Genomic DNA, 27,154 nt, shown 5'->3' with positions numbered 1-27,154 from the left:
CACAGAGCAGGTGCTTAATAATTATTTATTGATAGATTGCCTCCTTTGATCTTTATCTTATCCAAATGCTCTCTACTGTGCTTTCCTCCTCTGGTTTCTGAAGTTCTTCATATGAGTATGTTCTGCTCCACTCTCTCACATGTCCCTTGTATCTTTCCTGTTCCTTCTACAGCCTTCTAGTCACATTCCAGGTGTGGGACTGATCCTACCAAGTCTCAGTACTACCTGTAAAGCCAAATTTATGACTGGTTTACCTTGTTTATTTTCCATACTTTGTGTATTTATGGACATCTGTAGCCTTTATTGGTGGCTGCTTTCTTGGATTTTGTCTCTCTTTTGTTCCTCTACTTCAGTTCTCACTTCAACATTAAAGAGTTAGACTAGATGGTCCCTAATGTCCCAGGTCTAATAATTTGTGAATCTATGAATTTAATTTGATTTAGTGACTCTGTGGGTAAAGGAGATGTGAGGCTAGTTTGAAAAAGTTCTCCAAAGAATAGTCTATACTACTGCTGCTACTACTACTACTACTACTGCTACTGCTACTGCTACTGCCACTGCTACTAGCTAACTTTATATATAACCTACTATGTGCCAGGTACTGTGCCAAACACTTTTACAAATATTATCTCATTTTATCTTCACAACAATCCTGGGAACTAGTTGCTATTATTATCCCCATTTTATAGATAAAAAAACTGAGGCAAACAGAGGTTAAGTGATGCTCAAGGTCACATAGTTAGTGTCTGAAGCCATTTTTGAACTCAGGTCTTCCATGTAGGACTCTATCCAATCACAATGCCTTACCATCTACTTATTCCTTATAAATTTGACTTTTGTCCTCATCAGGAAAAATGAGAACTGGCCTTAGGGTTGTCTGGGTAGATCTATGCTCAAGAGTATGGTTCCAAGGCCCTAACCAGGTCTAAAATAGACAAAGCTACAGGATAAGATAGTATCATCATGAAAGGTTCCCAAAAATGAAAGTCTTACGGTATGATCATGAATGATCTTGATGAGTAAAAAAAGAGGCAGGCATCTTAAAGGTACCTGGGTAGGGACTGATGGGGAGAGAAACCAGATTCATAACAGTTGAAAGGTTTAAGGGAAATAGGCAGTAGAAGAAATGAGTATTGATTACTGTCTGGAAAAGTCTGATGGTGAGGGAAAGAAAGCTCAAAGGGGACAACAAAGTTGAAGGAAAGATTTTTATTTTGTTTTGGAAATAAGGAGACCTATACATATTTGCAGGCTAAGGGTTAGGAAGAAGGGTAGGGAAGGAGAAGTTAAAGCCTCAAGAGAGAATAACGACTTGGAGATCCAGTTCTCAAATTTTTGGTCCTAGGACCCCTTTACAACTCTTAAAAATTACTGAAGACCCTCCAAAGAACTTTTGCCTATATGGATTATACCTAATGAGATTTGTCATATTAGAAATCAAAACATCTTAGTATTATTATGAAAATAGTTTAGATCTTGATGCCCCCCTGAAATTCCAGGAGTTTATGGACCACACATTGAGACTGCTGATGAAGAGGAAAGGAATGAGACTGATGACACAATTAAAGGGATTAGCCTTGGCAAAGAGGATGAAATTTTTTCTTCAAAAAAAAAATAGTAAAGGATGACAGGGGTAGTTCAAAAAAAAAGAGAGAAATTTTGAGTAAGTAGGAATGGAAGTTAAAGATGACCACATAAGATTCAAATGATCCCAGCCAAGGAGGTGGTAAGGTTATCTGAGAGTGAAAGAGGGGAAAAGGACTGGAAAAAACCACTGTGGGACATGCAATAGTGAGTCAACAAGAGACTGATAAAAAGACTGCTGAATAGTACTAAGGTCCCAGCTGGGGTTACAGCATGCCTTTAAAACGGATTAGATTCGTATGGCTCGGTCTCTTTCTCTAGTGATGCTCAGCAGTTCTCAAGAAGAAGCTGAAATAACACACAGATGGAAGTTAAGGTGGAAATGGCAAGTCAAGAAAGCAAGGAATTCCTGGGTGATAGTACTTGCTGAGATAACTAGACAGAGGGAGGAAGAGAAGCAGCTGTGGCCCGAACAGCCACGACTGACAAACAAATGACTGAGGGAATTTCAAGGGGTCAAAGTTTGAATAGCATGAAGAATTAGTTTAGTAAAACTGAAGGGAGTTGAAGAGGTTGAAAGATACAGGAAATCATCATCGAAAAAGCAAATGATGAGTTAATGAAAGGAAGTATAAAATTACTATACTGTTAGCAAGCTTCATTTTGCCTCTGAATTTATCTTTTAAAAATAAAATCTATTATCCTCATCACAGGCTTCTCAACGTTATTTTTCTAAACATTACAAACAAGGCATTAACCTGAAGCTCTCTACTTCTTTTGGAAAACTGAACCCAATGTGTGCTTCCAGAGACACCAAATGGATATGGTGAATATGACAACAGATTTTTATTTCTTCAACTAAAATGTGTGGCTTCATTTCTTTTAACTTCTGATTAAAACTACATAAAATGACCAGTTGTCAAGGAAAAGAGACAAAAAGAGTAAAATTCAACATCATCACCAAATTTACCCATAAAGTTTCCATATCTATAATAGTGTTGTATTAAATGCCATTTAAAGACAAACATAAACAACTAGGAAGGACACATAATCTTCACAATAACAACCACCTCCTGAATAAATAAAAGTTACATATTTATAACTTCAAGTTACATCTTATAAATCATTATTTTAAAGAAGCAGTGTTGCTTAGTGGACAGGAGCTGGCTTGGGAACTGGGAACCAATATGAACTGGTTTCAAATCCCATCTCTGATATATGTTGGATGTATGACTCCAGGTAGGTCTCAGATTCCTCTTTAAGACTAGAAGCTAGAGAAAAGATGGCAGCCTGCACTGGTAGCAGAGGGAGTTTCACATAACAATGAAATCACAGGTCTCATCCCTGTTCCTACACTCTTAGTATGAGCAAGAGTTCTGTGCAGTAGAAAATGCAGATGCAAACAGATAAAATACAATGGTTGTAAACATCTGACTTCTAGTTAATAAAAAGAAAACTTCATAGAAAAGGTGAGATTTACAAAGGTTCTTAGAAAATGGGAGAGAATCTGGGTGGCAAGTGGAAAAGTAATTCGGGGGCAGTGATTCTATGTCCAAAGAAAGGCACAGGGTTGGGCTAATAAGTTTGACTATCAAGAAGATAAGAGATTGTTCTGAAGGCTCAGCTCAAATAGCACTTCCCAGAAAAAGGCTTCTGGATTGAATCAGGTAAAAGCAAACTTTCCCTTCTTGGAACTTAAACAGCACTTATCAGCACATATCATTGATATGGTGTCTATATTATCCTAAATTGCAGCTTCTTGTGTAGGTGTTGTGGCTTTTCTACTAGACTGTATACTCTTAGAAGGTGAAGATTGTTCTTTAGTCCTCACTGCCCAAGCACAGACGACCTTACACTCAATACATATTTGTTGAATGACTGATATGGTAAACACTGTTTTTTTTTCAATTTTTTTCTAGGTAAAGAAGAAAATCAAAACATATGTCCACAGATTTTATCTGTCACTGCATGAATTTTATCATCAGGATATATTAAAGCATCTGTAAAGGGCAACAAAGACCAGATTAAGATTAAGAGTTAGGAAAACTGAGTTCAGTTTTCAGTCACACTGTTTTCAGCCACACACACACACATACTGTCTTCAGTGATACACACAGTTTTTGGTCACACATTGTTTTCAGTTACATATACTGTTTGCAGCCACACATGCAGTTTTCAGTCACACACACTGTTTGCAGCCACACAGACTGTTTGCAGTCATACACAGTTTTCAGTCACATTGTTTTCTGTTTCACACATATTGTTTTCAATCACAGATACAGTTTTCAGTCACACACACTGTTTTCAGTCATGGCACTCTTGGTTCTCTTTGAGGACAGCGAAGTTTGGTTTTGATCTTTAAATCCCCAAAGTCTAGCAGAGTGACTGTCACATAATAGGTACTTAGTAGATTTTTGTTAAATTGAATTGCTGAAGTGAATTTAGACATGCACAAAGCAAACTGTAGTAGACCAGACCTGAGCAATCCACCAGAGGCTGAACAGGATTGTAACCTCCTGTCATACTTCATCCAGACGTAACGCTCCCTATTTCCCAATGCAATGTTGAAAAGCAAAATTAGTGTAAGAGAAAGAAGCCCAGATTTAGAATCAGAAGCCCTGGATATAAGCTTCAACTATGTCACTTATTATTGCCTCATCTAAAAGAGAGTTAATAATATTTGTACTGTCTTTCTTAGGATTACTGTGAGAAAAGCACTGTGTCAACTGTAATAGGTATATAAATGTAATTGAAAGTGTTACAATTGAAAGCTGCAGGTTCCCCACCCCTTTGAAATGTTTACCTCAGTAAGGGAAGTATGGAAGGAAATACCCGGTGAAGTTTTATCTCAGTAAGGGAAATGCTGAGAAGGTACATGGTCTCTGCCTTTAAGTGAGAGGCTGTCACAGGATTTAGAATTTAGAAGCATTAGAATTGTTCCATTTGGCCACAGAGAACAAAACAAGGCTATTCAGAGAGGTGGGTTACAGGTCAAATGTTCATACTTTTTCAGGATAAGATGAGCACTGAGGAAGAAAGCCAGAAGGGGTCTAGGTGAAAATTGATAACTGAACTCTCAGACCTCGAATGATCACAAAATCCTAGATTTAGCACTGGAAGACAGCTGAGGGATCATATAGCCATCCACTGAAATAAAACACTGTTGGTATGTTATGTAACCCTCTCCAAGTACCTAGGACAGAATCCGTATACAAGTCACCTACACTGAAAATAACCAACAAACGTGGCACCATTTCAGAGAGGGTACAAGACTGAAGTATCCAGGCTCAGTCATCTTCAACTAAATGCCAAGGCAGAATATCAGTACACAAATTATCTACACAAAAAGTAAGTGAGAAATAAGTAATCACTGTGCATTCTTCCTCTGCAGTTTAACTCTCCTTTTCTATTCCTTTTTGGGAGGCTGGGTTCTCTCATGTCTGACATCCATTATTGTAGCTTTGTTTTGTATACTAAGAGGAGACAAGCCTGTCTACACTAAAAATTAAGACACGTGGGAAATAGTTCTATGTAAAGCAATGTTATATCAAATGCATCAGCTGATTAGAATTTAAGAGCATTTACCTCTGCTCCCAAACTGAGAGAGATGATCTCATTCTCAAAAGCTGAATGAGTGTCAATGTGAGGAGGAATTCCTGAAACAGAATTAATTAGTAGGTCATTCTCTTTTCTTTATTTTTAAAAATTTACACACACACACACTCTACACATGCCCTTATGTGCCTGGCACATAGGTATTTGATAAATACTTGTTGATTGAGGAGTTGATTATATTTGGTATAATAAAAAGCTCAAGCAACAGCAAGTAAAGTATTATAATCTGAACGAAAAGGGAAAGGGAAGGTAAATATGACTTTCCAACTTTGAACTAAGCACAGCGGGTTGTCTTGTGTCTTAATATTCAGGAAAAATTCTATGGGTCCTGAGTTCAGCTGATCAGATTTGCTTGTTACTTGAGACACTGAATGGTCCTACTGGAACCTAAGATAAAGCTAGAGGGAAGAAAGGTATAGAAATGGCCAGGATTCAGAAAGATTTCAACTGCTGAAGCATCAAGGCCACTTCATCACAGTGGATTTTAAGTAGGTGTCAATACAACCTAAATCAGAGATAGAAATCAAATCTAAGGAAAGCCTTGGCTGAAGGCATGGCTTTCTTCTTTTCTATTTACTCACTCTCCATAAATCAATTAATTAACTGCCTGAGCATTTGTTTTCCCTAAGGGAGAACCCTGCCCATGGGAGGGGAAATTTTAAAAAAGCATTGGAGACAGTCCTTCCCCTCAAGGAGCTTACGTATTCCTTACAATACGCTGATATACTCCGAATATCAGATAGGAATGTTGCCACATTAGTTGAGATCAATCAAGGCAATAGTGTCAAACTCAAATGCAGGAAGCATACTGACTTAGAAAACTACAAATTAACATTCTCTATACTGTACCGTATTTTAATTTATTTTATTAAACATTTTCTGATTACATTTTAATCCAGTCACACTCCCAGAGTTTCAGTCTGCCCCAAAAGTTTGACAGCTCTGACTTAGGGATTTCCTGTGAGTCTCTGAACCTAAATTTGCCATTTAGAGAGGTCCTGGTGTGGGAAGAAGAACAAAGCCATCCAACAATACTGCCAAATCTTCTCTCAATCGTTCATCATTATATCCATGCTTCTCCCACTGTTGTTTGTTTCACTTTTGAGCTCATCTTTTTCAATTATTTATTTATTCTTCCTTTTCTCACATTTTAGGCACTTTTTTTAATTTCTCAAATGGAAACAGGGGAGGAAAAGAGTTCCAGAAAGCTATTTTTAAAAGGACTGCCAATATTTTAAATAAAAGTTCCATACAGCATCTAGACTATTTCTATTGGACCAAAGTCAAGCAGAAGTACTTAGTAAAGGCAAAACAGTAATAATTTATGAGGCAAATATGATAAAAACAAGTAGTATTAACAGGACATTATATTCTCTAGGGTTATTTTCTTTACTTTTAAAAAATAAAATATGGGCTTTGGAATTTTCAGAAGAAGTACTCACCCTGCCCAGGTTCATACTGATTTACTGTCAACTGATCAGGGAGGTATTTAATGTGTCCTTCTTTCAAACATTTCTCTAAAATACTGTTACAAATATCAGGAAGACCTGCAGTTAAAATGATAAGTATAAAACATTAGACTAGAAAAGCATTCAATAAATATTTTTGATGCAAGAACAGAAATCAAAGCCAGTGCAAACAATACAGGTATGTTCTACTCTAAATCTAATAGCTAGATCCATAACCAAATGACAACAAAGAAATCCAAAACACAAACTACTCATGCCTCAAACAAAATACCGAATATTTTTTAAATTTTTAGGTTGCTGCCTAAGATTTTTAAGCAAAATTCAGGAATTACTAATAATTTTTGAATTTTATGAAAGAACAAGTCCCTCACAGTGATGAAATGATAGGTCTAATCAAAAGATAACTTAAAAAAAACCCAATAATACATTTGGGGGGAGGGTCTAGATCTGTAATTTCATTGCTGTGGAATTTCCTTCCACCAACGCAGATTATACTTTATAATCTTAGATTGTCTGGGACATTGAGAGGTTGCCCAGAGTCATACGGCCAGTATGTATATCAAGGACAGGACTTGAGCCTGGATTTTCCTGACTCCAAGGCCATCTCTCTTCTTACAACCTCAAGATGACTCTCTAATACAGTTATATTTTATTTATTCTTTATAATATTTGAAGAAATAAAACCTTAAAAACTCAAAAGGATTGCAGTAAAAGTAAAGTTCTGATGCAAGGTATTTCTTTTGTTACCAAATCAATACTAATCATTCTTGGGGTATGGGGGGAAAACGAATGCAGTTGATTAAAATTTATAAAACTTCTCTTGGTTTTTCTTATTTCCTCTCAATTTTGAAGAATTTCACATACAGTTGAAGAAACTATCCAAAGCACATGGAATTAGAAAATCGAAAAGGTGGAAGACAGTTCAAACCCCTCAGATGACAAATGAAGGATTATAACGCTCAGACTAAAGTGACTCGCCCAATGTTACACCGTTATCCAACAGAAAATCTTCTGGGACCAGAACCCAACTGCCCTGACCCCTAAAGATCCAGTATTCTTTCTGATTTACTATGCTCCTTCCTCCTTTCTTGAATCATACTTAAATAATATGCACAGCTTATAGCAACATAGGATCAGAGATTGAAAGATCACCTAGTTCAATCCTCTGATTTTCTAGGTGAGAAAACAGGCTCAGAGAGATCCAGTGATTTCATTTTTCATCAGATTCTGCTCCTCTGAACTTCACTATTCTGCCCAAGACATCACTTCATGCCCCTGAGCTAGGTACCTTCTTCTAATCCAATCCTCAAATCTAATCCAATCTTCTAATGCAATCCAGTCCACAAGTATTAAGTGCCTACTATGGTACCAGGCACAATGCTAGGTGCTAAGAATACAATTAGAGGCAAAAAGGGGTAAATGACTTGCCCAGGGCCGCAGAGATAGTGTTTGAGGCTGGAGTTTAACTCAGGTCCTCCTGACTCCAGGCCCAGTGTTCTACTGGCTGCCCTCCTTCTTCTCACTTCACCTACCCCTACCACACAACCTTTTTCAGCTTCAACATTTAAAATGTGTTGTCTTCCCCTTAAGAATGGAAGCTCCTGGAGAGGAAAGACTTTCTTTTTGCTTATATTTGTATTCCCGGTGCTAGCACAGCATCTGGTGCATAGTAAGCACTTAGTAAATACTTGTTGACCTATTGGTTTACTGACTTGCCCATGGTTATAAAACATAAGGGGCATCATTTGAACCCAGGTCATCCTGACTCCACATCCAACACTCTATCCACTATACCTTACAATTATTTCAATTATAAACTACACTGAACATCTTTAATTTTTGGCTTTAGTGAGATAATTCTAGAATTTTCATTCCAAATCTCTGGTCATACCCCACACAATCAAATGGAGCCAACTTTACTTCACCATGAGTAGTCAATTTCCTTAGTTATTTTCAAATGCTACTAATACAAAGTAACTAGCCTCCCCTCAACTAGGATGTAGCTACTACCAAAGACCTCATTTCCTATAAACTATTTTACAACTGAAATGTGGCACCAATATCTATTAACAATATCTTACCTCCAGGTAATGGCTTATCCTTATCTACATTGTTGTTATCATAGCGAAATTCATACCCATAATGTTTTACTTTTCTATGTTTTAGAGATTTCTGAGCTGTAAAAAAGAGAAAAAGAAAAAGAAATGAAGTGATTTCTTTGAGGAAAAAATACTTAGCCTTCTTCATATGCTTAAAAATCATCATTTTGCAAGAATTCATAGAGGAAGCTGCAGTATTTACAAACAACTCTCTCTGCTGATGAATTCCACAAAATTAACCAAATATCCTGCTTTTGTACCCAGTGCTTCTTCAAGTCTAGAATTTTAACAATTAAGAATTTACTGAATGGCTGGTTTAAACACTATCCTGCCACTCACATTGCTACTAGTGAACTGGAAAGTTTTAAATCTGAGAGAATACTCAGGGCATTATAGATTTAAAGAGAGTACATTAGGTTCTTAAAACTGAAAAAGAGTTTGAAATATTTGAGGTTCTAACTATAAGAAATGATGAGAGAATAGTCTTCCTAGTTCATATAGGAAATCTGTACCATGGTTGCAAAGTATTATTAATATAATTTGCTTAACTCTGGAAAAAAATATGAATACCAAGAATAATTCAAAATTGAGTTATGAAAGAACAGGAGCCCCTAGAGAGGTCTGCCATCAGTTGGAAGTCCTTCTTTGGTCAAGATCCTGCCTGGGACCTCTTTTATCACATGGCTCAGGGGTGGGGAATCTGCAGCCTCAAGGCCACATGTGGCCTTCTAGGTCTATCTAGGTGGCCTTTTAAGGGAGTCTTAAGTTTTACCGAACAAATCTTTTTAAGGGGATTTGTTCTGTGAAGTTTGGATTTAGTCAAAGGGCTGTGCTTGAGGACCTAGAAGGCCACGTGTCCTTGAGGCTGCTGGTTCCCCACCCCTGGCATGGGCAAATATATTAGGTTCTCCAAATGTTTTTATTTGCAGAGAGCCCCAGAATGCTCTAATGCCTCCTCAGTGAAATCTTTAACAATTCAGAAAAAAAAGATTGCATTAAACATCAACATTATAAAAACGAAATGGATGGAAAATGCACATTAGGCAGAGTATCTCATCTAGCTGGGTAGATGACTGTGTGTCTGTGTGCATGTGCACATGTGTCCATGGGCACGTACGTATTCATGTGTGTATGTACCGTGGCCAAAAAATTCATCACCCTATGGCCAACTTGGTGATGAACTTAGCTAGGCTAATTATCAAATAACAGGCATAGGATTCATCACTGAGTCAGTATTTGATACCTTTCTATCTTGTGAGAACCTCCTAGAGCTTACACACAGTCCTCAGGAAATTAGTCATCTCTAAGCTGCAATGAAACATCAGTCAGATTTCCAAGGAAGACAATACATACATATCATGTCCTATCATATCATATATCACATCACATATATATCTATATATCTATAAATATAGATATACATATATATACACACACACATGCGTGTGTGTATATATATGTGTGGTGTTTATGTGGTTAATATATGTGTGTTTATATACAGATATATGTATATACACACCATACTATCTCTTTCTATATATCTTAGACAAGTACTGTGGATGGACAACGATCTGGGTCTAGAAGTAAGTAGGAGGATGATTGAACTAAACTGAATTGAGGAAGATTGCAAGGTATTTTCAATAACCCCAAAGTGCTCCTTGCTGCAAAGGACCATCTCTTTTAAAACTAATATTCCCCCAGTGCTGCCAAATAGCTATAAATCAGGGAATACTAAGATCCCGAAAAATCCCAAGTATAAGTAACCCAAAAGACCCTGGAAATAAGGTAGATGTAATTAGGTTTTAGCAGGCTACCAGATAACTGGTATTTGAGAAGAGATGTAAAATACATCATCAAGAACCTGTATTACAGTCATTTAGAAAGAATGGGGAAAACCAAAACACAGAACACATTACACTGGTATCCCCAAGATACCAAAGGTATAAGAATAAAGTCTCTAGCACGTTGTGAGAATTCTCCACAGAGGACTTATGGAAAGGCCCAGGTAACCATGGTACAAGATGAGAAGCCACAACAAGGCGGTAAGCTGTACTGAAGAACTCATGCCACTGAAAATAGGTATCAATCAGAGTGTGACAGAAAAACAAAAAGCATCCAAGACAGCCACTTGAAGAGATCTGCAAAGACTTGATTTCTGTAACTTTCACTTACCATTTTGACCAACAGAACTGTCAGTCCAATCAATACTTTCCAATAACATTTTTTCATCCTCCGGAGAGACAATTTCTTCCACGATCATGAGGCCCGGAGGTAACACTGGAGGTCTGAGATCTTCCCAATGCACTAGAGAAATAAGATGAAAATAACTGCATATAAAATAGCAATTCCATCTATATATGCATACTCCAAGTCATAAATTCCCTAAATTTCACATATAGAATATAAAATTTGACCCAAAGTTAAATATTACATATGAAAAATACAAAAGCAAAAACTAAGAAGAAATGAGTTTTACCCACTGTCATAATTAGTAACAAAGAAAACAGCCCTTACTTAGGTATTGTGTTCAATAATGATTAAATCACTTTTTCTAATCTCATACAAGAAAAAATCTTTATCAAATTTTTAAAGTGCTCAACGACAGGCCTCTTTAAATGAAATATCAAGTGTTCTCTAGTCATTTCATAGAGGAGTCTTAATGTACAATTACTTTTTCTAGAACACTGGACGCTAGGTTAAAGTCAACTACAGGAAATGAAATCTAACACACTACTCTCTAAGAAACTAATAACATCAAAAGAGAAATTTTTCATACTATCCTTCAAATGGCTCCAAATATAATTGCAATTCTGAAAGGATAACTGATTAGGATGAGGGTACAGAAAACAGGTACAGGGAAACCCATGCTTAAAAGTATCTTTGGTTGTTCTGTTGTTTTTTTAGTCATGTCCAACTCTCCGTGATTCCATTTGGGGTTTTCTTTGCCATTTCCTGAGTCCTCCTGACTCCAGGCCCGGCACCTACCTGCCCCTTAAAAGTATTAGGGAACAAAAAAAAAGTCTGCTAGAGGCTAAAATACCTTCAACAACACGTGGTATATCCAAATACATGCAATCACAAACTGGTACAGTGAAAAGAGCAATAGACTCTGGACGAGAAGACCTAGATTCCAGTCCTGTAGAATCTTACATAGGATAGGTGTTTAATAAATGCTTGCTGTTGAACTGAAATGAACATATGGAAAGTACTTTGGGAGGATAAAGTACTACATAAATGTAAGCTATAGGTTATAAACCTTAATTTGATTTCATTGTATTGTATCATCACAAGTCCACTAATTTAAGTACTGTGGTATGTTGTACAAATGACATATAGATAAAGCCTTGTTAAATGGCTTCAGTTTCAAGAAAAGTTGTGCTTGGTATTCTTTGAACAAAACATAAATCAACATAAATAAAACTTATATAACTTAAATAAAACTTTCATTTTTCTCTGAAATAGTAGAAAAGACAAAAACACTTTCTGAATTTGCAGTTCAGTGGGTATTCACTGCTGACAAATACCAAAATAATTTTGATTTTGTTCTATTCTCATTCAAAAGTCGCAAGTTTATAAATGTAAGTGCAGCAGCTTCAGAAATTTGACAGATTCTATTACTGTATTTCAGAGAAGAAAAAGCTCCTAAATTCATTTACTCTAGGCTACTTTTTAATAAGTGTCCTTAGTAGAGGAGAAAGAACAAGTGACAGGAAATGATAGGGACAACATTTAGCCTTCTACTGAAAACTTGTTTCCTAATTTTAATTTTAAAAAATTGATTAGAGGCATAAAAGACTAAGACATAATCTAATTGAGGATGGGGGGAGAGGTCTAAATTTAGGCCACGGATTTAAAACTGGAAAAATTTTGCAATTAGGCAGAGATGAAACACTATATTTTTTAAAACACAAAAACATTCTTTAAAATGATCCTTTAAAATTTCCTTTTGAAACACATTTTGAAGCAATGTAAATTGGATCTATTAAATTCTTCCCTGAGAGGACAAGTAAATATAGAGTTCCTTCCATTTCCTAAGTTTAAGCAGATGGCCATGGATGATGATCCTCAACAATGAACCTGAATCTCAAAATGTCTTTAGTTGATTAAGTGCTATGATAGGCACTGTGAATCCCATAATGACTTAACATATACCAATCGGACATATTTGTTCTATCAATAGAAGCAATGGCTACATGTTGTTCATTAGTGTTCAGTTGTTTCAGTCCTTCCAACTCTTTATGACCTCATTTTGGGGGTTTTCTTGGCAAGATACTGGAGTGGTTTGCCATTTCCTTCTCCAGCTATTTTATAAATGGGGAAATTGAGGCAAACAGAGTTAAGTGACTTGCCCATAGTCACACAGCAAGTAAATGTGAGGCCAGATTTTAACTCAGGAAGATGACTCCAGGTCCAGCACTCTATCCACTGTGCCACCTAGCTGCTCCAAAGGCAAAACAAACCTGTTATTTAACTAATCTTCATTTTATAAGCCCTAATTTTAAAAAAAAGAACATGAATCAAGGCAAAATCAAGAACTGTTCCCAGAGAATAAACAAATAAAATACCTTTTTCCACAAAGTTTAAGTACAGAGTGATATTTTGTCCCAAGTCATCTACCATTTCCTTTCCATTGAGGGTTGCATAGGCTTTTTTGGATTCCTCTTTCATCCTATATCTTACAAAGGAGTAGGGTTTGTTAGGCGGCATTAAGAGAGCTTCCACGAATCCACATCTCTCTAAAACCCTAAGCAGCTGGGTCCTACTCACACCATTACCCAAACCTCCATTGGCAACAACAAGGCTCTAACGAAAACAAAACAAAACAAAAAAGAGGCATTAGCAATCAAAATTGATTTGTTTATCCTAAAAGAGTATTTTATTAAAACAATAATGCCAGAAGGAAAAAAAATGAATATTGTTTTATAATTAGTCAATGATTAATTGGTTTAATAATTTTATACAAGAACCCCAAAATATAATTAATTTGATACTTTGTGTCTATAGCAAATGTCAACTTATTGTGGATGTTGGTTTTTGGAAAATAAAATATACATACCAGCCCAGATTCAAAATATGGATCTTGCTTATTAACTATAAATATAAATTTAACATAATCACACAAAGGCATCCTAACACAACTATTTCACATTATTTCCAAGAACAACTGGATTTTTAAAATTACACTCCAATGCAGCATTAATTATCAGTTCTATTTAAGATGAAACGCATGTAAAAATTTCTCCAACACCAAGCTAGCTAAATCAGCCAATGTACAGCCTCACAAAATCCCTTTCAGACAAAGTTTTCTATAAGTGATATACATCATCCAGGAGGCACAGAACTTGAGCAAATGGGATTTTTTTTTTTTTTGCTGCCTTATACTAAACTTTATTCAGGGAAATATTTTTTCTCTCCTTTGTATTTTTCTTCTGATGACACACTCTTCTGGTCTCAAGCAAGTCCTTGAACAGAGAAAAATCTGCTGTTTAGTCTGGGTGACACATAACCTTTACTTTATCATCTACTACTTCTGAGAATATTAAAAGACAGCAGAAATAAGCCTCTCATCAAGGGTAAGATTGGTTTGTGATTCACCAGACCTTCACAAACAAAAACAAGTAGGGAAATATAAGTCCCTGCCATAAAAACTTTAAAGAATGAAACTTGATGACAACAAAAATAAAGTAGATAATCTCTCAAGGCCAACCTCCCTACACACACACACACACACACACACACACACACACACACACACACAGGAATCTTGCTATAACAATAAATACTTTAGACTAAAATTCAATTTCATATATCTAATATGAGTCCTTTCTAGACTTCATTAATAATGAGAGGTTAGTCTATGACCTGCCAAAAAGACCTCATTATAAGATGGTTATTTAAGGTGTGTGTGTATGTGTGTGTGTGAGACAGAGTGTCAGAGACAGAGTCAGAGAGAGAAAGAGAGACAGAGAGCTAGAGAGACAGAGAGATCGACAGGTTCTCAGGCTAGAACGCTGATGACTGCCAAGGTTCCAAAATTGTTCCCTTTGGGGGAAAAAAGATAGAAACAAAGTGTGTAAGAAAGAAAAAGAACAAGGCAGGAATGAGGAGAGTTTCTTTCTTTTCTTATCTTATTCCTCTTTCTTCATTTTAAACCTTCAAGTGTTAGCTGGAGATTTCATATTAATGCTTCAAGTCACTATTCCTCTCCTACACCTTACTTTAACAAACCTAACTTTAACCTTTGGCTTTAGTCAAAGGATAACAAACTCATCTCAATATTAGCCACTGTTTCATCTTTAATTGTGAAATCTACATACAAGTGTATTTTTCAAATAAAATCTGAATTTGTGATATTTCAGATATAATCTGAAAATAGTTATCATTTTTCTGAAAAATACAATCTTTTTTAAAATCCAGAAAATTTGGTTTAAAACTTAAGAGTTTGAATGATTTTCTTCTAAACACAAAATATTTATGGAGCACTTAATGTATTCATAGTACTTCTCTTATCTCTAGGGCAGCAGTCCTCAGAGAATGTCCTGAAGACCAATGGTTTCCTTTAAAAGTATTTTCTAAGTCATTTGTAGATCATTCTAAAAGTCACAGCAATGGTTCAAAAGCTGGAAGATCTGGATTCAAAACCCAGCTCTGCCACTTACTATCTGAATGACCATGGGCAATTCAATTAACTATTCTAGGACAAATTTCATTATCTGCAAAATAAGGGAGGTTGGACTAAATTACCTCTTGACTCTCTTCTAGTTAATGATCCTATTAGCCAAATGATAGAATAATGAATTAATGTTTGAAAAATACATTTCCACAGCATGTGAATCACTGTTAAAATGTACAGAAATGAAGATTTTTTTCTAGATATCCAAAACAATTCAACTGTCTTTTAAGCCAGATAAAAGATCAACAATTTATTTTCTCCAGGAGCCAAAGACATGTGGGAGATCAGGTCTATGAAGTCTTGTTTTGTCATGGTCGTTAAGCCATAATTTGAAGGGAAATCTGTTAAATGCTAAAAACTTGTAAAAAAAAAATCCAAGCATCCAAGAAAGACTGGAGGGGCTGGAGTGCAATTATGCTTATCACAGAAAAGCCTCAAACATAAAATAAGAGGTTCCAGTGCAACCTCACTCTTCAGGTGTCACCTGTGGTTTGATCAAGGCTGGTAAACAAAGCCAGACGACTCTCAAATATGGTTTAAGAATCTCTTAAAGTCTTCCCTTCTCATCTCTTTTCTTACTACTGTGTTGAATGGTTCTTGTATAGGGAAAATAAAAAGCACAGCCGTGCAGGAATCAGAACATCCTGCACCAGGTGGGACATCCGTTTCTCAGCAGCAACCTCAGGACAAAAACAGTGCCATTGGTGGAGGCTGAGGTGCAGGGAGAGCAAATAGCTAAACATCTCTGAAGTTCTTTGAATATCTCTTCATTTAACAGTTCCTCAACTCTTTATTTAAAAGTCACTTAATCTATCATTTTATTTCCATCCTCCTAATCAGAAATTTCTTTTAAATTCCCCCACCATTAAAATTTAGTTCCTCTGCTAGACCTCTTCTCTGCCAGAAGTCATACTGCCTCCCAACAAATAATGTCAACCATGTTTTCTATTCATGTTTGTTTTAAATTCATTAAGAATCTCCATATTATGATTCAGAATGGACCAAAACTGAAAAAATAAGCAATAATAATACCATGTTATATTTGTAATTGTTTTGAAGCAACATAGCATAATGGCAAGAGTTCTAGGATTGGAGTCAGGAGACCAGGGTTCAAAGCCCAATTCAGTCACTTACTCTCTGGAGCCCTCACAGAAGTTCCATTTCATAATGTGTAAAATGAGGCTAATGATAATTGCATCACCTACCTCAAGGGTGATTGGAAGGTGCTCTGCAAATACTGAAGCACTATATACATGAGTTATTATCAGTTATTAATATATAGTGTTTCCCTTGATCATCACAATAATCATGAGAGATAGAATAGATGTTCACATTTTAAAGGTGAGGAAATTGAGGTTCAGAAACATGAGTTGATTTGCCCCCTCACAGAGTAAAGTGACAGAGTGGGAACTAGAAGTCAGGCTTTCTCTAGTCCCCTAAGTGATACCATGTCCTAAAATATAAGCTTCTTCCAGCTACCCAGCAAAAGCCATGGGAATTCATATGGCTGAATTAAATATGATTATACAATTATATATGATCATGATATGATCCCACACAGAATGTTAAGTAACCGTAAAGTGTAACTGAAGTAAGACATCTCCTCAAACATATTTCACTTAAGAGGCTATTAATATGTATTAATATTTGAAAGCATCATGGCAGTTACATTTACAATCAAGTGATAATAAAAGTTTTGAGGCACCTCCGTGGCATGGGATACACTTTCGATGCCTTCGTGTCTCAGCAACGTGTGCCTGGCTTTGGTTTGTTTCCTCAAGAATTTCTTCTCAGTTTTACTAAGTTTTGGATGAATTTGGTCACTGTTGTCCTTGCTGGCACTGCAAAAAAATATGAATGCAATATTTATCTTCAAAGCAGAATTTTTTTCTTCTTTAATAGTATTTTATTTTTTCCAATTATATGTAAAGACAATGTTTAACACTGATTTTTAAATAAAATTTTGAATTCCAAATTTTCTTCCTCCTTCCATTTCCCCCCAATAAATGGTAAGCAATTTGATATAGATTATATATGTGCAATCATGTAAAACATTTCCATATTAGCCATGTTGTAAAAGGAGAAATATTATGTAAAAAAATTTAGTTTGCAAAAAGAAAAAAAACATGAAAAAAATAAAGTGAAAATAGCATATTTCAATCTGCATTCAGATTCCATAAGCTCTTTGTCTGGATGTTCCGTCGAGTCTTATCAAGGAACAATTTTAAAAAATGCTATTCCTGCCTTGTACCTTGTACCTTCCATCCATGTCTCCACTGATCCCTGGGTTAATTTGATTCCTTAGAATTCAAGCCCAGATTCCCAACCACACAGTATTGACAAGAAAATGTCTGTGTTAAAAATATGGATCCTGAAATATTTAGAATTTTTTTTTGTGGCAGTAAAGAAATGGAGATAAAGTAAATACTCATCAATTGGGGGATGGCTAAACACACTATGAATAGTACATGATTGTAATAGAATATTACTGTGTTGTAAGGAACTATGAATAGGATAAATACAGAGAGCATGGAAAGATCTACATGAATTAATAATGCACAGTGAAGTAAGCAGAGCCAAGAAAACAACATACACAATGACTATCAGATGCCTATACAGTGAGGAAAATGATTTGAGGCAGTGAGGTGGCACACAGAATAGAGTTCAGGACATGGGATTGGGAAAGCCTGAGCTCATATCTGGCTCTATACTCTTATTAGCTATGTGACTCCAAGTAACAATCTGCCTCAGTTTCCTCATCTATAAAATAGCGTAATGACAGCACCTACTGCCAAGGGACACTGAGGATAAAATGAAACATTTGTAAAGTGCTTTGCAAACCTTAAAGTGCCATATAAATGCCAGATTCAACAACAATGTAAGTAGAAAGATACTCAGGCAGGTGTGTAAACACAAGTGTTAACTCAATGGACTGCCTATGCTAGTCTGAATAATAGATAATCTTCATCCCTTTAGTTTTTCCTGTATGAATGGTTAGGCTGATCTCTTCTGAGAAATCATTGATCTCACTGAAGGGACCTTCTTGAGCTGATACAATCAAGACAATAAAATGACAAATAAGAATATACAGACAACCCTCTCTTCCTTGTGGATTTTGTGTAGGACAACCTCTATGGAAGGGTAAATACCTTTGGTAAACATATATTTCTCTGCTTCCTTCCTTACTTGACTTTAATAATCTGAGGATCACTGAACATGGTTATTTTCTGTGATAGCCTTTTAAAAATTTTTATAGTGTGACTTTTGTTATTTATACCAGTTATATCCAGAGCTGCTTTCCATTAGCCATCTTCTCCACCCTTTAACTTTCTTATTTTGACTGGCCAAGCATTTTCAACAATAGGGGGTACCCTAATGAGGAACTCCCTCTACCAATTAAAATCAGTACCCACTTTGTATCATCCTAGAGAGTACCCTGGGGCATTGAGAAGATAAGCAACTTGTCCAGGGTGGTACAATCAACATGCATTACAGCAGGAGTGGAGAACTTGTGGCCTTCTAGGTCCTTGGGTGCAGCCTTTTGACTGAGTCCAAGCTTCACAGAACAAATCCTTTTACTGAGGGGATTTGTTCTGTGAAGTTTGGATTCAAAGGGCCACACTTGGGAACCTAGAGGGCCACATGTGGCCTTGAAGCCACAGGTTCCCCACCCATGTTTGAGGAAGGACTTGAACCCAGGTGTTCCTGACTTAAAGGCCAGTTCTATCCACCTGGCCACAACTGGGTCTGATAACATGTGCAACATTCTGCACCAATAGTCCTCCATCTCTCTCCCAAGAGGAGGGAAGTACGTTTCATCTATGGTTGCATTTATCAAGGAATCTTGCATGTCCTTAGCACATGCACAAAAAGACTACAAAGTGAGTTTGTAGGTTCAATTTTGAGGTTCAATGATGAACCATAGAGAAATGGCTTAAGAAAGCAGTGTCAAACTTAGAAACAGATCCCTATACAGGGCAGCATACTGATTAAGAAAATCACAAATGAGCATTACATTGCTTTGCATTTTAATTATTTTGTTAAATACTTCCCAAATACTTCCCCCTTGGGCCTAAATTTGATACCTCTGGTACAAGAGATACCATCAAGAAAACATATGATTAAAAAGAGAAGGTTGGACTGGTTAAGTGGAAAGAGCAAGGGATAGCAGACAGACAACCTGGGCTCTTAAATGGTACTGATGAAACAGAAAAAGATCTAGAGGAAGGCATCTAACAATTGAGTGGATCCTCCTTGAAGAATCTAGGGAAGGACACAAACAGATTCATTCCATATCAAAGGCATGCGTAGGTTATGATGTGCACCAATGGAAGGCTACCCACATTAGAAATGAGATCAGAGATCCACTGTAGTATTAAGGAAAGTCCCATATCAACATTCCACCTGCTTCTATAATGATTGTTTTTAAAACACACTTAATTTTCTTCCTTTCTTTAACAAGTATTTGAGTGCCTACTTGGCTAACTGAGTTAACGTATGTAAAGCACCTTGCGAACCTTGAAGAGCTACATAGATGCTAGCTATTATTAACTATTTGTACAAGGTACTTTCATCATCAAACATACAAAAAAGTAAACAATGAGTTAAGGCGCATTTTGTGCGTCAGAGATATTGTTCAGTCATTTTCAATTGTGTCTGACTCTCCACGACCCCATTTGGGGTTTTCTTGGCAAAGATAAAGGAGAAGTTTGCTGTTTCCTTCTCCAGTTCATTTTACAGCTAAGAAAACTAAGATAACAGGGTTAAGTGACTTGCCCAGGGTCACATAAGTGTCTGTGGACAGATTTAAAATCAGGATATGACTCTTCCTGACTTCTGGAGTGGCACTCATTGCAGCACCTGGCTTCCCCGCATTAGGGATAGAGGAAGCATTTCACAATGATGCTTTTCTAATGGAATCTGAAAGTCCTAAGAATCTCTCCCAAATAACCCATTAGGTTAGATATTTTTCCTATACTAGTTATGCATGTTTATGGCTTCCATGCAAAGAAGACACAACAAGTGGGAATTACCAGGGGTTTTTTGATGTTCATTTTAGCTTTCTATTACTTTCCCAGAATCAATGAGGTTCAAAATCTCAGTGATCTCTAACTCTTTTTCCTCCCTGTCCACACAGAAGTCACCACATCTGGTCAACTCCACTCCCAAAATATCACAGACTAAATATCCATTCCCACTGCTACCACTGTAGACCAGGGCCCTCATTACCTCTTGCCTGACCTGCTGCAAGGCTCCCCACTGTTCTCTCCTCTTCCAGTCTCTCCATTATACATACCACATCCAAATTTAATCTTTTTAAACACCACTCTGATCACTTCACTCCACTGCTCAATATTCTTTAGTAACTTTCATCATTCAAGTTCAAATCCTTAGCTAGGTATTTAAGGCCTCCTGGATTTGACTTAAACCTACTTCAAGTACAGGATCTTTAGGGAAACAGAGGGAATAAAAGGAACCGCAGATGAACCAACGTTTGAAGACTGACAAAGGGTGGTGGGAAATGTTACTAGAATCCGGGTAAGTTTATGTTTGCAGTTGGCAATCCAGTTTCCAGCAGGTGGAGCCGTATGACCATATACATATAAACTTTTTCTTAATCTACACTGATAGAATACAATCTCACTTAATGCAATAAGTTTATGAGTTTTCTGCAAATTATCTCTAATAAACAGAATCCTATTTCTACCCCAATTCACATTATAATCAGATACACTTTTTCTTCATTCCTAAATGATCATCAGATTGTAACTCTCAAAAATCATTAACAATTGAACTTATCACTCTATCTGGTATCAAAAGAAGAGGCAGATCTCCTCCCTCCTGGCCAAAGTTCACCCCACCATCAGACCGTTCAACCTCATCCCTCTCATCTACACCGCAACCTTGCTCCATCAGTCATGCTGCCTTTCTCTACGTCTTCAATCTCTCTCTCCCCTGGCTCCTTCCTCTCAGTCTACAAGTATGCTATCCTAAAAAACCCTTCTCTCGACTCTGCTACTCAATCCAACTGTCACCTTAAACCTACTTCAACCAAATACAGGACTTTTAGAGAAAAAATTAGAAAAAGAACAGCAGATGAATCACTGTTTGAAGACTGAAAGGAGTGGTGGGAAACGTTATTAGAATCCGGGTTTCTCTCCTTCGCTTCACTGACGAACTTCTTGAAAGAAAAATACTTGGTCTCTCGGTCCCTTGGTGCCTTTCCGACACTGTCAATCATCCTCCTCTCCCTTGGCTTCCACCATACTTTGCTGCTATGATTCACCTCTTCCTCTGATGGAACAGGAGGGGATAAAAAGCGGGATAAGAAATAAAGTGCGAGTCTCTATGATTAAAAATGGATAGCACCCAGAGGGTGCTAGTAGGTGTGAGCCCACAGTAGGAGTGAGCAGTCTGGAATACAGAACCAATAAAGAACTTTAATGAGCAGGAGAAACAGGGACCTCCAAGAATTGGATACTGAGAAGAGGAGCCGGGCTGATGAGGTGAGCCAAGAGACAGAAATGAGCTCACCACGCTCGAATCCATACACCCCCCAAATGCATACTCACGACATAATATTTTTTGGACCTAACCGATGATATAAGAAGCTCCAGGTGAGGAAACCAAAAGTGGAGGAAGAGCATTGCCTGGGGCACCTCAATCGGTAAATGAACATTTATTAAAGGGCCTACTATGTGCCAGCTTATGTGCCAAGGGCCGAAAATGCAAAGAAGGGTAAAAGACAGGTCCCGCCCTCGAGGAGCTCACGATCCAATGGGGGAAACAAGTTACGTACAGGATAAATTGGAAATAATGAAGGTAAGCACTGGAAGCGGACACATCTCAGACATGTACAAAAATGGCCCATACAAATGCAAACACCACACAAACACCAGGCAACCACGGGGCACACACAAGTGCAGACACCGCGCAGAGTATCACGCAGGGGCCCCCGCGCCGCACACCGCACGCAGGGGCCCAGGTCCAGGAGCCAGTCCCAGAATCCCTCTGAGTTCGACTCCAACACCCGCCCAGTATGGAGCGGAAATGGGAGCAGCAGTAGCAGGAGGAGGCAACGACTTGACTCTCCTTCCATAAGACCCGTGGCCGCTCCCCTGGCCTTGCCGGCCCTAACAACCCCTTCCCCACCCTCCCCGTGGTTCCCCACAAAGCCGTACCTGGGGGCAGCCATGTTGGAAAGAGCGGCACTCCATTTCCCATCAGCCCGCGGGGCATCAACTACAATTCCCACAATCCTCTCCTCTCCTGCCTAAGCGTAGGCCCCCCTCCCCCACTCCACCCATTAATCCCTTGACGACCGAGAGTCCTTGTTTTCTAAAGTGCTGCGAGGTGGCCGCGTTTGCGCCTTCTGTAACAATTTGTACTCATGGGCTAAGGTTCATAATTCTTCGTGGGGTGCGAGGGGGAGAAAGGTTTCCTTTTGTGGCAGAGAACTGCTTGTCGTGGCCACATTTAAATTTTTTTTTAAATTTGTATACTATATTTTAACATTCATTTTAAAAAATTTTGAGTTCCAAATTCTCTCCATTCCTCCACTCCCTCCCTCACCTATTTAATTTATGATATTAATTATACATGTGAAATCATGCAAAACATTTCCACATTAGCCATGTTGAAAAAAAAGTAAGAAAAATTAAGTAATTGAAGACAACAGGCTCAGAGTTCATCAGTTCTCTGGAGATACATAGCATTTTTCACCATGGATCCTTTGGAATTGTCTTGCATCTTTGTCTTGATCAGAGTAGCTAAGTCATTCGCAATTGATCATGGTTACAATATTGCTATTACTATGTAAGATGCTGCCCTGATTCTGCTCATTTCACTTTGTATCAGTTCATATAAGTCTTCTCAGTTTTTTCCTGGCTGCATTTTCACAGCTTTAACGACCTCACTTATCTGTTCTCTTTTTCTAGGGTGAGATTTCTAACAGCCCATTTTTCTTACACATTCTGTGGAGGGATCCCGCAAATTCATAGGCTAAGATATCAGGAAGACTTGGGTTCAAATTCAGCCTAAGATCTGCACCACTTGTATGAAGTTAGACAAGGCATTTAACCTGTTTGCCTCAGTTAACTCATCAGTAAGATGAGGCTAAAGTACCTCCTTCCAGATTGAATAAGATAACATACAAAAAGCATTTTGCAAATCTTGAAGTGTTATGCAAATGCTAGGAATTTTAAAAAATTCTTTTCTGTTAAAGCAACCATTTCATTGGTTTTTTTGTTGTTGTTGTTGTGTTTATGCCACATCATTTCTCCTAAACTTTTTACAGGTCTGGAAGGGGCCTCCAGGATTGAGACACAAAGGTCACATATTTAGTGCTTCAGAAATGCTTTTCCTTTCCATTAAAGGTATACTGCACTAAAACTGTCATTTCAGTTAAAGCCCTGTAGTTAATTAAATTAACTAGATGGCAAAGTAGATAGAGGGCCAGGCCTGGAGTCAGGAAGAACTAAGTTCAAATCCAGCCTTAGGCACTTACTAGCTGTGTGACCCTGTTTGTCTCCATTTCTTCATCTATAAAATGAGCTGGAGAAGGAAATGGCAAACCACTTCGGTAGCTTTGCCAAGAAAACCCCAAAAAGGGGTAACAGAGTCAGACGTGACTGAACAACAAGAAACAAATATTTATGAAATGTTTACAATGTGCCTAGCTTTACTAGGTATGAGTACTACAGGGAATAAAAAGCAATGAGCTCTGGGTCCCCAAGGCACTTACACTTTTACTGAATACTAGAAGGATTGATGATTTCATTGGGTGGAGAACTCCTAGGGTGGGAACTAGGGACTTCCTTGGGACACCTAAAGGTTCAATAATCTACCCAGTTGACAGAGTAGGCATCAAGGCAGGGTTTCTGAATTCGTGTTTTCCGGACTCAAACATCAGTACTCTTATTTTTTCACTATCCTACATATTAAAAAGAGAGAGAGAGATAACTAGGCTGAATTGTTTTGATACAATTACTTATTTGTGTACCTCTTTTTAAAATTTTTTATTAGATTTTTTATTTTTAGTTTACAACACTTAGTTCTCCATGTTCTTGACATTCAAATTTTCCTTCCTCCCCTCCCCTTCTCCCTGCCCCCCAAAATGGCATGCAGTCCGATATAGATTCTGCATAAACCTTCACATTAAACTTATTTACACAATAGTCAAGTTGCAAAGAAGAATTATGACCAATGGAATAAATCATGAGAGAGAAGAAACGAAACCAAAAAAGAAGAGGAAAAAAAAAGAGAGCAAATAGTTTGCCTCAGTCTGCATTCAGACTCTTTATCTGGATGTAGCTAGCTTTTTCCATCGTGAGTCCTTTGGAGCTGTCTTTGAGCCTTGTATTGCTGAGGAGAGCCAAGTCTATCAAAGTTAGTCATCTATTTGTGTACCTCTTGCACACACCAAGTCACAATAAGGTCCTCGAGGGCAGAGAATAGTCTGTTTTTATCTATCTCCAGAGACTTGTCTATAGTTTGCACATAGCACTCACCTAATAAATGCTTGTTTAAATGAATTCTTTCATCACTGTGACAGCAGACATGTATATAGTTTGTCCTTCTGAATTTTGAGAGAGTTCTAACTCCAGTGGAATCATTTTGGATATGGAAGGAAATTTTTCAAATCGAAAAGAAATTTCGTACTTTCTTTAACAACCCTCTACATTGCATCCTTCCCCTCTAAAACCCTTCTAAGAAGGCAAATAAATTTGATGTTAATCAAATGCTTAGTTAATGTTTATAATAGCTAGTATATTGGTTTTAGGACATTTAAGTGATAGTACAATTATATTTTTATTCACTAAATGTATACTTGATGGTGTTTGGGGGCCTCTAGTTTAATGTAGCGTACATTTATGGTTCTTTTTAAAACTTGGTGCATAATTTTATTATTTTTAATAATTAGGTTTACAATTGTTTTCTGTTTGCTCTGACATTGCAATCATCATTTCTATGATTATGTGAACAAAACCATTAAGTACTATATATCTTATGGGAAAATGCAGTCCACTTTATGACTGGCAGTGATCACTGCCTGGAATGACCTCTTTTCTCATTTGCACCTAATGAATTCCAAAGCACAATTCAAAAACCGTAATTTCCAGCAAGGCTTCCCTTTTCCCTTTCCCATCCCCTACCTCTCCCTTTTGTAACAATCTTATTCTTCCCTGTGAGCTTCTTGAGAATAGGTACTGGGTTTGTTTGGTTTTTTTGTTTTTGTTTTTGTTTTTTTGCCTTTTTTGGCATCCCCAGCACTTAGCACAGTTCCTGGCACATAATAGGTGCTTAATAAATGCTAGTTGACCTGACTCTTCTTTGGCTTTAAGAAGTTGATTTTAGATGAAACATTCTAAGTTCTGTCACAATCATTCTTGGCCCTCCGGAAAATTCCTAACCCTAGGTAGAAGGTAGATTCTTTGCCTAACTTTATATGTATATCTACTAACCCCTGGCTTTTTTGTGGTTGAGGTAAAATTCAGTTTACTAGGAACATTTGGGTAATGAAACAGCAAGCTGTGTTATAGTGTCTGTGGAGAGACAAGAAGCTAGAGGGGAAGTTGAGGGAAGAGCTGAATTTCCACAGTGTGTCTTCTTCATATCCTCTTTCTCTGTCACAGCGCAGTCCTCCCTTTGCTCCATGTTTTCTCCAACCTCCAGAATCCAGATGATCAGAATCTCTTCCTCTCACTCCCATTCTGAGATATCGTCTCCCCTTTACATAAATTGCTGACCCAGTTTCTCATACGATGTTTTTGTTTGATTCAAAGAGGCTTTGGGCCCTGTTTACACTCAGGTCTGATTGACTGTTTAGAAAATATTCCCGCCTACTTAAGTCACTGAGCCAAATGGAGAGGTTTCAACCCTACAACCCTTCAGGATGGTCTTTGCCCTTGAGAAGTTTACATTCTAGTCCTTCTTGTTGTTGCTCAGTCATTTCAGTCACATCTAACTCTTTGTGGCTCCATTTTGGGTTTTCTTAGCAAAGCTACTGGAGTGCTTTGTCATTTTCTTCTCCAGCTCTTTTTACAGATAAGAAAACTGATGGGGTTAAGTGACTTGCCCAGGGTCACATAAGTGTCTGAGGCCGCATTTGAACTCAGGTCTTCCTCACTTCAGGCCTGGACTTCACCCCCTACCTGCCCTATATTCTAGTAGGAGAAAATAAAACATAAAAGTGAAATAGGGTTGTAAGGAGGTGAAATAGTTTAGAGCTGGCTTTGAAGTGATGTGGCGGCAAGACAAGGTGAAAGTTCACCTATCAGAGATTAGGGTACCAAGGATGGAATTGTAATATGTGGAAGAAGAAGAGGTCCATAGTACAGGTAACATGATATTGAAATGGCCGGATCATTGTTATAGTTTCTTTTCAAGAACAGGTACGCTAAAGTACTGTTGAACTGATTTTTAATTGGCTGTGAATTGATCCAACCATTCTGGAAAGCAATTTGAAGTGATAGAGTATTTATTAAGCACTTAGTAATGCCTTTATTAAGCACTATATTAAGTGCAGGGAATACACATACAAGCAAAAAGAAAGACAAACCCTCTTACTTTCTAGTGGAGAAAGATAACACATAAAAGGAAGCCGAAGGGGTGAGGGAATCTAGAGGAGCCAATAGAGAAATGAAAGTGTGAGTATGGCTGCCTTGGACCTTTCCTCAGATGGAGGTTCTGACAAGGAACTCTCTTATTGGTGG

At 37.6% G+C, this 27,154-nt stretch overlaps 1 protein-coding gene across 2 annotated transcripts in view; it reads right to left on the bottom strand.

The window, feature by feature from the left end:
• ALKBH8 (alkB homolog 8, tRNA methyltransferase) overlaps positions 1 to 22,656 on the bottom strand; it is a 48,015-nt gene extending 25,359 nt beyond the window's left edge. Inside the window, exons 1-7 of one of the 2 annotated variants that reach the window (XM_036742749.1) lie at positions 22,622 to 22,656; positions 17,146 to 17,281; positions 13,333 to 13,570; positions 10,940 to 11,071; positions 8,750 to 8,845; positions 6,642 to 6,746; positions 5,170 to 5,240 (exon numbers count right to left, since the gene is read on the bottom strand). In XM_036742749.1, the coding sequence (XP_036598644.1) occupies positions 5,170 to 5,240; positions 6,642 to 6,746; positions 8,750 to 8,845; positions 10,940 to 11,071; positions 13,333 to 13,570; positions 17,146 to 17,281; positions 22,622 to 22,635 (792 nt within the window). In that variant the 5' untranslated portion in view covers positions 22,636 to 22,656. Of the gene's footprint in view, positions 1 to 5,169; positions 5,241 to 6,641; positions 6,747 to 8,749; positions 8,846 to 10,939; positions 11,072 to 13,332; positions 13,571 to 17,145; positions 17,282 to 22,621 lie in introns of those variants that run through there. The other variant, XM_036742750.1, reaches the window with a different exon arrangement.
• Between the last annotated feature and the right edge of the window lie 4,498 nt (positions 22,657 to 27,154).

The sequence above is a fragment of the Trichosurus vulpecula genome, chromosome 2, assembly GCF_011100635.1.
Source record: "Trichosurus vulpecula isolate mTriVul1 chromosome 2, mTriVul1.pri, whole genome shotgun sequence".
NCBI lineage: Eukaryota > Metazoa > Chordata > Mammalia > Diprotodontia > Phalangeridae > Trichosurus > Trichosurus vulpecula.
The sequence above is the reverse complement of the archived record's forward strand: the minus strand, read 5'-3'. Positions and strand labels throughout refer to the sequence as shown.